Below are 12,240 nucleotides of genomic sequence, written 5' to 3'. Positions count from 1 at the left end.
TGTTTATGTTATCGATGCATGAGGTGTCAAATTCTCTTGAGCACTTGCCCGTAGATCACACCATACACAGGATGTTCAGTACGTTAATATAGATGAAGGCAATACCAGTAGGGGCATTTATTATATTCTTTAACAACTGTCTGAGTACCCTAGCTTAACCTTGTATGACATCTGCTTGTATTTGTCCTTTCAGACCTGCCTGATGCTGCTGTGAAAGGCTTGTGCAAACTTTTCTGCTTGACACTACATCGCTACAGGTTAGTACCAGAAATTTCAATTCAAATAATGTATTTCCTTCTGAAGCTACTATATACCAATGTCACATTTCCAAGTTTGCTGACAACAGAAAACTGGACTCAGTTGTGAGTGTTAAGTTTCAACGGTAACATTGCCAATAAGACTAGAAAGCAAATCTTGACTTCATCAAACCCAGGTTTATTCTGTCCAGCGATCACCTTCTCCATCACCTCACCCAGTGCCACCTGTATCCCCTTTATTTATATGGTGCAGTCTCTAAATATTAAGTAAAATCAATGAAACAATAAAAACAATTAAACGCCTATTCAAACTGGGGAACTCAACTCTTAACTAACAGATTCCCCTCTTAAGATTTTTTTTTTTGAGTTTACCTTAGATTATCGTACACAATGCCACTGTTACGGACGCCTGGTCAGCTCTCAGCAGTGGCTAAGAGATTGGACCAGAGTCATAACTTTTTGAAGTTTTAAGACGGTGCGGAAAGATCTATTCATTCTAGGAGTGATCAGATAAGAAATGGGGCATGGTTATTTTATAAAAACAAACTTCATTAAAACAAAAGAATAGGGCAGCATAGCTCGGTGGTTAGCATTGCTGCCTCACGGTGCCGAGGTCCCAGGTTTGATCCCAGCCCTGGGTCACTCTCCGTGTAGAGTTTGCACATTCTCCCCGTCTTTGGGTGGGTTTAACCCCCACAACCCAAATATGTGCAGGGTAAGTTAATTGGCCAGGTTAAATTGCCCCTTAATTGGCAAAAAAATGAATTGGGTACTCTTAAATTTCTAAAACAAAAGAAATAAAACAATATTTAAACTTTTAAGCTTGAACTCTAACACTAACAGATTACATGTAGTTTCTTAACCGTAGCACACTATCACAGAATAATACGGTGCAGACGAGGCCCTTAAGCCCATTGAGTCTGCACTGACACATGAAAGACACCTGTCCTGCCTACCTAATTCCATTTGCCAGCACTCGGCCCATAGGCTTGAATGTTATGATGTGCTAAGTGCTCATCCAGGTACTTTTGAAAGGATGTGAGGCAACCTGCCTCTACCACCCTCCCAGGCAGTGCATTCCATACTGTCACCACCCACTGGGTAAAAAGGTTTTTCCTCAAATCCTCCCTAAACCTCCTGCCCCTCACCTTGAACTTGTGTCCCCTCGTAACTGAACCTTGGACTAAGGGGAACAGCTGCTTCCTATCCACCCTGTCCATGCCCCTCATAATCTTGTGCACCTCAATCAGGTCACCCCTCAGTCTTCTGTGCTTCAGAGAAAACAATCTAAGCCTATCCAACCTCTCTTCTTAACTAAAAAGTTCCATCCCAGGATCATCCTGGTGAATCGCCTATGTACCCCCTCCAGTGCAATCACATCCTTCCTACAGTGTGGCGACCAGAATTGCACACAGTACTTCAGCTGTGGCATCACCAAAGTTCGAGACAACTCCAACGTGACCTCCCTGCTTTTGTAATCTATGCCTCGATTGATAAAGGCAAGTGTCCCATATGTTTTTTTCGCTACGTTATTAGTTCCCGATGCTACTAGTTCCCATTAAACAGAGCATGCAGCTCTCTTCATATAGAATTTACAATGCAGAAGGGGGCCATTCGGCGCACCAAGTCTGCACCGGCTCTTGGAAAAAGCACTTACCAAAGCCCACACCTCCACTCTATCCCATAACCCAGCAACCCCACCTAACCTAAAGGCAATTTATCATGGCCAATCCACCTAGCCTGCACATCTTTGGACTGTGGGAGGAAACCGGAGCACCCGGCGGAAATCCATGCAGACACTGGGAGAATATGCAGACTCAAGCTGGGTATCGAGCCTGGCACCCTGGAGCTGTGAAGCAACTGTGCTAACTACTGTGCTATCGTGCCGCTCATGCCACTTAGACAGACAAAGGCAATACTTGCCTTTAACAAAGAACTTTTTCTTCTGTTGGGGACATTCATTCAGAACCCTTTTCCAAAGTCTGCTTCAGTGGCACTTTCATGACTTCTCTCAGTCGATTTCCAAAGCCTTCCCCTTTGGAGAAACAAGATTCAAAACACTCACTCTCCCATACAAAAGAACAGTGATATGCAACTAACATGCAAATGATGGAGAAATACTCTGTAATGGACTAGTAGCTGGTCAGGCAGACGTTCCCGAAGAAAAATGGATCTGGAGACATTGTGTGTATTCCCACTAACTAACTTAAGTCTGACTGGGACAATGCAACATGGCCAGGTGTGGGTGTATCCCTCAGCCTCCATGCCAGCAGTATTTTCCCTCTTGTCGTTTAACCTCTAAATTGCCTGTTGCATTGGTGTCTCACTTCTGAACCCAATTTCCTAATATCTCCTTCCCATAACAACCCCAAATATATGTTTTATTTTCTGGGCGCAGTTCACCCTATTCCTCCTTCTCAATTGTTAAAATATATCCCATTCACATACCTTTTCCATATAGGAAAAGCCTCCCTCTTTAAGAATTTCCATTAATTTCTTCGAGCTAGCTCCTCTTTTGGTCAACTAGTCAGATACTTGGTAACTGATATCAGCCTATTTGATCTTGTCAATCTCACTGTTTTCTAGCATGCATTAGGCTTGCTATGTCAACCTCTAGTCATTTTTCATTGATGCATTTTGTAGAGTGGATATTCTCTGTGGGGACTTGTTATCTATGTGACACTCTATGGGTACTATTCCCACCTACCCTGTTCCATTTAAAATTTCAGTTAAGGTCCTGGATACAGTAAATGCCATATCTACTGCTTCCACTCAGGCAAGTGTCTCCGCTGACAATGTACCTTTTGTATCTTTTTGGTTTCTGAGGCTAAAGGGCAACATTTACCTTTATCCCCAGAAGAAAATTATAAATCCTCCTACACTCTAAAAGCCATCGAAGAGATTTGCACAGGATGCATCGCTATAAACAATCAGTTTCAGTTGTCTATTCCATCACCTAAAGATGGGAATTTCAAAACCCAATTCTCCCATTTTAGTTTTGTTTAATGTTTTGTTTGCTCAAACAATTTCTTCAACTTCAGGGTTGTTCATTTTAGTGTCTAGTTCTCAGACACTAAAACTAGTGTCCGGCCTAGTTTGTCTGGCTAACCAATTCAGTTTCCCAATCAAACTACTGAGTTCCTTTTCAGAAGCCTTTGAATCTTTTTCTTAAGCCCTGTGACTATGGGGTTAATATTCTCCAAGTAAGACTGCTAATGAGTGACACCACTCTGCCCGATTTCTAACCCAATGTATTTGAAAGCACCAGAGAGCCTGACTTCCAATCTTGAACTGTGTTTTAAGTCTGGTAATATGCAACTAACATGCGAATGATGGAGAAATACTCTGTAATGGACTAGTAGCTGGTTAGTTGCATATCTTTGAAATTTGCTGCTACCACCTCACAAAAAATCATCTACATGTTTCATGAAGGTGCCTGCAAATTTCCCTCCCTGGTGCTAATAAAACATTGCAGAATATTTAACAATTCAAGCTCACTCAGAAATATCAAACTGTATCCTAACAGTGAGGAGGATACAAACAGGCTTCAAGGTGATTTAGACAAGTTGAGTGGGTGGGCAAACACATGGCAGATGTAGTACATCGTGCCTAAATGTGAAATTATACATTTGATCCAAACATGGATCAAAAAAAGTTGAATTCCAAAAGTGAGGCACAAGTGATTGCCTTTGACATCCGTGCAGCATTTGAGTGTAATAAAATTGAAGTCAGTGGAAATGTTCTGAAAGTTCTCCGCTGATTGGAGTCGTACCAATCACCGAGGAAGCTGGTTGTGGCTTTTGGAGGTCAGTCACCTCAGCCCCAGGAGTTTGGTGCAGAACTCTGCAGCACTGTCGTAAGCCCAACCATCTTGAGTGACTTCCATCAATGGAATCAATTTCATAATAATGTCAGAAGTGAGGATGCCCACTGATGATTGCACAGTGATACCTTTCATTTGCAACTTGGGCAATGAGGAAGTTGTGTTTGAGTCCATACATAGTTAGGCTGTGAGAAGTGACAAGCAACATTGGCACCATGGAGGTTAAAAATTGTAGCATTATGTATTTGTAGGTTAGCTACAGGGGAGATTAGTTGCAGATTTCCCATATTCCATTCAGTAATCTCATCTCAAACCTGGCCAATGCTGAGCAGGCCTGACTGCACAAGTTCAAATCTTCCATCTCGATATGGGGCAGTAATTCCAAGTGCATAAATCTGTGCTTTCCACTTGCGTTGCTGTGTAATGAGACTTCTGAAAAGCATTGGAATTATCTGAAGATTTGTTTTTTTATCGTTTGGCAGAGATGCAGCATCCCAGAGAGCCCTGCAGGTGGTTATTCAGCAGTTGGTTGAAAGTCATGCCGAGGGAACAACCAAACACCTGGTGCAATGCCTGCAGTCAACGGGATTCGCTTGTAAGAAAGGCAACCCGAGGTATGCAAAGCAAAGAACAAGGACACTGAACTGGAAGGCTAGCTCTAAGGAGATTTGTGTGGATTTTACAGTGGTTTTTGTTTATCGGAAGAGTTTTTTATTTATTCTTTCACGGGATGTGAGCAGCGCTGGCAAGGCTGTTTACCCATCCCTATTTGCTCTTGAACTGAATGGCTTGCCACACCATTGCAGAGAGCAGTTATGAGTCAGTCACATTGTTGTAGGTCTGGATTCATATTTAGGCCGACCAGGAAAGGGTGGCTGATTTCCTTCTGAAAAGTACATGTGCGAACCTGATACGTTTTTACAGCAGTCGACAAAGGTTTCATGGTCATCACAATTTAAGATTAGTTTTATATTCCTGATTATTAATTGAATTTAAATCCTATGGTGGGATTTGAACCCTTGTCCCCAGAACATTAACCTGGTTCTCTGGATTACCAGCCCATGATATTACCACTATGCTACCATCTCACCGACTGGTGCAAATAAATCATCATCTGAAATGGATACTCCATGATCTTAGCAGTTCGTAGATTAAAATGGAATTGATACAAAGCAGAGATGGAACATTTTACGTCCTCAGAATCGGGTCTTTCAAAGAACTGGCATGATGGTTGATGGAGCTCCTTCTTTGCATCCAGTTTCATGTTAATTGGGTCATCTGGCAATGGCAAATGGGATAATCCTGCTTCCCAACAGAATTCCTTTGCTATCTTTCAATGAAGCTGATGCGGCAGTGATTTCCAGCTCCATCGTCATCCCACAGCAAAGCAGACTGTGAGTGGAGGCACAAGGAGCAGCAAGTCAACCATGACTAGGAATTGTAGGGTAGGCAGGCCAGGGAGAATGTGGAATAATACAGTTACAGTGTAGCAGGACATTTGAAAGCATGGATGATATCCACCACCTCCCCAACTCGGTAATGTGCTGAGGGGTTGACTGAGGCCAATCAGATGTGGATTTACTGATTGCTGTTCCTGTTATTTTTGAGCCTCTGATGTTTAAATACCTATGACTGTATAATCTAATGTCACTTACTCCTAAGCACACTCTCACTCACGCTCTCTCATTCTGACAGTAAGAGCAGTGCATCAGCAGCTTCCTTTGCGCTAAACTGGACGTTACTGCTGGTCAAAACAGCCTTCGTGACCCCTGAAAAACGAGCAACTGAGATGTGGAAAAAGTTGGTGAGTGGCGGAAATGTGGAAGTGGCTGCTTTTTGCATGTAGTTCAAAGGGGAGTTATTGCAATACTTAGAAAATGCACTGTAGAAATGAAACTGGAGCTGGCTGAATGTTCAGCTGAAAGGAGAGCAGCTAGGCTTGGATGGCTATGGTAGGATCTGTAGTTGTTTGGTGTTCAGCAGCTTTGCTTGATTTGTTCTTGCCATTGACACATGAAAGACATTCTCATAGCCTGGAAGAATGACAAAAAACAGCCAACAGAACTTACTCTGGTGAATTCCGAGGGGTGTCTCCAGCTTGTATACCATAATTCCCAAAATGAAATTTGGAATGCCCAAACATCTGATAAAGTAAGAAAGGGAAAATGGGCCAGATCAAATTTGAAATTTCTGAATGGAGAAGATTTTTGGTAGCGATGCCTATTACATTTATGGGGTCTTAACTTTCTCTTGATTCAAAAGCCTCCATATTTTGTGTTGCTGTTGGGCAGGCCCCTATGACTTAAGTATATCTTCACCAAATCTGAAATCTTAGTAGGTTTTTGGTTAAGTACCCAAGATAATAAACAGTAAAGTCTTATTTTAGCTACTTGAATGACATTGTGCCTCCACAGATATTCTCTTGCATTGGTAAGTGGTAGAATATTGTAAAATCAGACTTAATTTCTTTTGGTTTTATTGAAGAGATAAAGTAATAAATCGATAACTTTAATATGAAGTAACTTTACAGTAAGAAGTCAAATGTATTTCCTTGAAAGAAAAATCATAAAGTCATAATCCTATATTCTTTGGAATTAGCACTGTAGCCATCTCAGATGGCCACCTGCAAAGGACCATGGGAATTATGACAGCCCAGGACTCGATAGACTCAGACCTTGTGTGTGTATTTGCAACCCAGATAGCTAGACGTGATCGAAACCCCCGCTCGTTTGCATTCTAATGGCCCGTTTTCTCAGAACAAAAGATCTGTACTCGGGTAACGATACAGGTGCAGACTAATCGGCGCCACTCCCTTTACTCGGGGAGCCCAAACAGCCACGGTCAATGACCACTAAGGACACGCCCAGCCATCAAGGCACCCGCCCCTTTATTGGCCAAAATCGAAGGCAGTGATCGAAGCCTGTCGAATTATTGGGTGCAAGTTAAGGACCACCCCAAAGAGTGCGAAATCCCAGAGGGATAAGAAGAGACACAGCCATGTGCTCAGTCTCTCTTGGATCTGGCTTATGCCAACCCAAGTGCAGCATAGGACCAGACAGGCAAGTTCAAGACCAACGATCAATACCAGACGGATGAGCCCAGCAGAAACAGGCCACTTCCACCCACCCAGCCATGCAAGATCCGGACAAAGGCATTGTCCATCTGTATAGAACCGGTTGCCCTGAATTTAAGTATAGGTTATTGTATAGGTTATTGTACTTATTAGGTGTAGTTTAACTTGTAGTGTTTTGTGTTGCATGTCGAAGTAATCCTTGTGTGTAAATAAACCATCTTTGAACTTGAACTGACAAACTTGTTGTGTGGTTCATTGATCGAACGCCGGTAAAGCCTTATGGTATCATTTGATACCTGGCGACTCTAAAGGGCATCATTATTAATTGGCAACATTATTGGCGACTCCGGTGCCGATTCGCAACAGAACATCACATAGTTTATTTTATTATATCTCTATCGCCATTGTGGAAACTGAACTAGCTCACTTTAACTCTTGAAATATTCCTGATTTATCTCAAATGTAAACAGGTGTACAGTATTGCTTAAGGCAAGATGTAAATATGTTAGAAGCAGTTCCAAAAATGTTTACAAGACAAATCCAGGAATTAGACATGGCGGCACAATGATTAGTACTGCTACCTCACAGCACCAGGGACCTGCGTTCAATTCCAGCCTTTTGCAACAAAAGCCAAGCCTGTGAATCTGAGGTTTTGAATTGCACGAGATGTTGCCGTGTCATTTGTCCAGAGTTTTTGAATGATGCAGTTAGCACCATTTTTATGCTGATCTAACCACTATGCCTTGTGCTTGCTGATAGGTGGATGTACAGTGCCTGCTCTTAACAGAGGTTGTGGGTGGCGGTAACAAGCACACGGTGAATGGAGTCCTGAAGAAACTCAAACATCTGTGGAAAGAGGTATGGAATCTGACCCCAACAGTTGCTGGGATACCGAACAGACACCGCAATATTTTATTTTAATTTGTAAAACTGTAAGGAAAGGACACTTTGCTCCAGGAGAGATTCCACACACAAATAAGGATATGGTATTAAAACAAACTTTATTGCGAACACAGTATTACTAACTTCATAAAGACAATAGCTTTCAATTCGCAGTTAAGCAATGCTTAACAATACAACAAAAAAATCCTAACTGCTATCTTTATCTCCACTCAAACAAAACCCATCTCAGGTCAAAATCCACTTTTAAATACAGTTAGCAGACTCTGGAATAATTTCTATCTACAGATGTCTTGGATAAACCATTTTGAGGAAGAGAGATCCTTCCGGCTGCAGATTCGTGCCTATGTCAAACCAGTGTTTGAACTGCCAAGCTGAGACACTGCTCCTGTCCTGTACATAGGAATATTTTTAACTCACTGTCTTCAGTTCAGCTGTCTGTCTGGTCTGGTCCCATTCAAATCTTGAACTGGACTGTCTTCCCCAGAAACTGCTCATTGTCCACAAACCGATCTAAAATCATTATATCGAGATCAGCTGCTTCTCTGGTCACATCCCAATCTGAAACTGCATTTCTTAAACTGCGACCTCAATACCTGACTTTTCCAGTCCCTGGCTCCTCCCATTAACTACATCATCTTACTAAGCTGAACACAATGTCTTTAAGTATCTACTCCCCAGGAAACCCTCTTTTTTAAAATCTTTTTATTGGCGTTTCTCACATTTGTAAACAGTTGCGTATGTACATTACATTTTTCTTGTCCGCGCAAACTTTATTGTACAGAGGGGTTTATTTTCCTTTGTTTAACTGACCCTATACATTTGCTGCCCTCTGGATTGGTCTATAGTTCCCCCCCCCCCCCCCCCCCCCCCCCCCCCCCCCCCCCCCCCACTTCCCTGTTGCCCATCTTCTCTCTTTCACCCTCCCCCCCCCAAAAAAAAAAACCTGGCTTCAGCTGTGTTTGTCTTTTATTTTCCAGGAAAGAGAGAGGGGTAGTCCCCTCCTCTTCTCTTGTGGTTTCCCCACCTTCCTTCCGTCTCCTCCCTGGTTGCGCATTCCTTTGGTTCCTCGACTATCTTGGATTTTTATTCTTGGCTTACTCCTCATTGCTGGCCTCGAACAGATTTTAGAACAGGCCGACAAAATGCCCCCAAGTATCCAGGAAGCCTTCCTCCAACCCCCGGATGGCGTACTTAATCTTCTCCAGGTGGAGAAATTCCGAGTTTGCAGCTGTGGGTAGTGCTGCCAATCGCCATCCGAGCAGGATTCTCCGGAGTGCGATTAGGGAAGCGAAAACAAGGCCGATGGCCACCTTCCCCATGTGTGTGGAACCCTCTTGATATAAACAAATATACATTAGACTGACAACAGTCAGTGATTGGTTCCTGTGTGAACTTCTGAGAGAGCTGGGCAGAAGTGATTAGAGCTTAAAAGGAGAAGGAACTCTACTGAAGTAAAGAACTGCTTTATTGGTCTAAAACCAGTGAGTGCCTGACACATCTTTACTATATATTTGAAATGATCTTGAAACTACAGAGAAAGTAGACAACGTTCAAATCATTAAATCCCTACAGTGCAGAGGTAGGCCATTCAGCCCTTCGAGTCTGCACCGACCCTTCGAACGAGTAGTCTACCCATATCCACTCACCCAAACTCCCTGTCCCCGTAATCCCATAACCTAACCTGCACGTCCCTGGTCACTAAGGGGCAATTTAGCAAGGTCAACCCACCTAACCTGTACATCTTTGGACTGTGGGAGGAAACTGGAGCACTCGGATGAAACCACGCAGGCACAGGGAGAATGTACAAACTCCACACAGGCAGTGACCCAAGGCGGGAATTGAACACAGGTCCCTGGCACTGTGAGGCAGCAGTGCTAACCACTGTGCCACCAACCTTGCTGGAGAAAATCGTCCCAAGCCTAGAAGGTAGAATGTATCGAAACAAAAGCTTGAACTCCTGACAACTTATCCATACTGTCACTGAAGTTGCCTCTTTCTACATTTGTAACATTGCCAAAGTCCCCACTCCAGCTCATCTTATCTGTTCCGGAAGCCCTCATCCATGTCGTTCTTGCCTCCAAACATGACTATTCTAATGCTGGCCTAACTTTCTGCCCTCGGTAAACTCAAGTTCATCCAAGATTTTGATGCCCGTGTCCTTACTTGTGTCAATCCTAGATTACCCATCACTCCTGTGCTCACTGACCTACATTGACTTCGGGCCAAACAACACAATTTTTAAATGCTCATCCTTGTTTGAAAGTTATTCACTGTCCTCACACCTCCCTATCTCTAATCTCCAGCCCCACAAACCTCTTGAGATGTCTGTGTCTGGGCAGCATAGTAGTACAGTGGGTAGCTCTGTTGCTGCACAGCTCCAGGGTCCTAGATTTGATTCGGCTTGGGTCACTGTCTGTGCAGAGTCTGCACATTCTCCCCGTGACTGCATGGGTTTCCTCTGGGTGCTCTGGTTTCCTCCCACAAGTCCCGAAAGACATGCTTGTTAGGTAATTTGTACGTTCCGAATTCTCCCTCGGTGCACCCGAACAGGCGCCGGAATGTGGCGACGAGTGAATTTTCACAGTAACTTAATTGCAGTGTTAATGTAAGCCTACTTGTGACAATAATAAAGATTATTATTATTAATCTGGCCCCTTGAGCATCCCAGATTTTAATTGCTCTCCCATTGGTGACTGTGCCTCCTGCTGCTGAGGCTCTTACTCTCTGGAATACCCTTCCTACGCCTCTCTAGCTCTCTTAAGCTGCTCCTTAAAACCTAGTTCTTAAGCAAAGTATTGGCTGTTTGCCCTCTATTGCCTTATGTTAAATTTTGCTTCAGCATGCTCCATTTGAAATACCTTGGGGAAATATTTCATTATAGGCACTGTTTAAGTTGCCATTGAAAACTCCCCTGCCCTTCAAAATAGTGCATTGAGGTGTTTTATGCCCACCTAAGAAGATACATGGGGCCTCAATATAACGCCTCATCTGAAAGACACACCTCCAAATGTGCAGCACTCCCTCAGTCCTGCACTGACTCAGTGCTGTACTGGAGTGTCTGTCGAGATTTCAGGTAGGTCCCAGGCGAGAGGGCGACCACTCTGCATTGGCTGACAACTTCAACGAGTATGTGGAGATTGAGCATCTTTTAAACAATGGTGATTATATGAGGGTGTCAGCCTTCCATTTACAACTTGGCTGCATAAACTAGTGCTAGTTAACTAGTAATTACAGCCACTCTGTCTGAGGTTACATTCTAGAATGGGTCTAACAGAAGTTGGGCATGCTAAAGATACACAGTGCACTGGTTAGCAGAGTCTCACAGATACTTGAGATCGGACCTATAGGGGAAAGCATTGTTGCGCAGCATTGTTCCACGGCTCAGCTTATCAATTTGATGTGTTAACTGTTTTACGTCCGGTTTCTCTCCAGAACCCAGACCTTACACAGGAGTATTTGGCAACAACAGTGAATCTGGAACCAAACCCGTTACACTTGGCAATGCTGGGAATTCTGGTTCAGTACTGTACAGACCAGAAAGACATTGCCTCCATCAACAAACATAAGGTATGTAGCCCATCATACATTGGACACTTTGCTTTTCTGCTTTTGGGAGAAGTTTGCGTTACAATTTTTGGCGACTAATAGTAGTTCAGCTTTATGCACACACCGCCCCCCCCAATCACGAGTTACCTCACTGAATCACTGGCACTGCCGATCTCCATCCGAGCTGGAGTCACCGTCGGGCTGTTAGGGAGGCGAAGGCCAGGGAGTTGACCCCCTCCCAGCGAGGAGCTCTGGCTGCTCTGATACTCCATAGATCGCTACTAATGGCCATGACTCCGCCTTAACCCCCACGACCCCAGACATGGCCTCGAAAAAGGTGGTCCAGAATCTGGTCAGTTCGGGGCAAGACCAGAACACGTGGGAGTGGTTTGCCGGACACCCTGACATTGCTCGCATCCATCCACCCCTCTGGAAAGAACCTGCAAATGTGTGTCTTTGTCAGGTGTTTCCTGTGTACCAACCTTTTGCACAAGGAGGTAGAGTTCACCTTGTGTCCTCCCCCTATTTCGATGTATAGTTCATCCTCCCACTTCTCTCTCGTTTCAACTAGTGGGGCCCTCATCACCTCTAGCAGTCGTCTATCGAATCGGGTATGCCTGGTTCAAACATGGACAAAA

At 43.8% G+C, this 12,240-nt stretch overlaps 1 protein-coding gene across 1 annotated transcript in view; it reads left to right on the top strand.

The window, feature by feature from the left end:
• Nucleotides 1-12,240, top strand: part of gcn1 (GCN1 activator of EIF2AK4) — a 175,491-nt gene that overhangs the window by 21,210 nt on the left and 142,041 nt on the right. The window contains exons 3-7 of the mRNA XM_038793220.1: nucleotides 194-257; nucleotides 4,563-4,694; nucleotides 5,776-5,884; nucleotides 7,913-8,011; nucleotides 11,489-11,623. Of these exons, the coding sequence (XP_038649148.1) occupies nucleotides 194-257; nucleotides 4,563-4,694; nucleotides 5,776-5,884; nucleotides 7,913-8,011; nucleotides 11,489-11,623 (539 nt within the window). The remainder of the gene's footprint in view (nucleotides 1-193; nucleotides 258-4,562; nucleotides 4,695-5,775; nucleotides 5,885-7,912; nucleotides 8,012-11,488; nucleotides 11,624-12,240) is intronic.

This window comes from Scyliorhinus canicula, chromosome 1 (genome assembly GCF_902713615.1).
Source record: "Scyliorhinus canicula chromosome 1, sScyCan1.1, whole genome shotgun sequence".
In the NCBI taxonomy this organism is placed as follows: Eukaryota; Metazoa; Chordata; class Chondrichthyes; order Carcharhiniformes; family Scyliorhinidae; genus Scyliorhinus; species Scyliorhinus canicula.
This window is presented reverse-complemented; position numbering and strand designations above follow the sequence as displayed.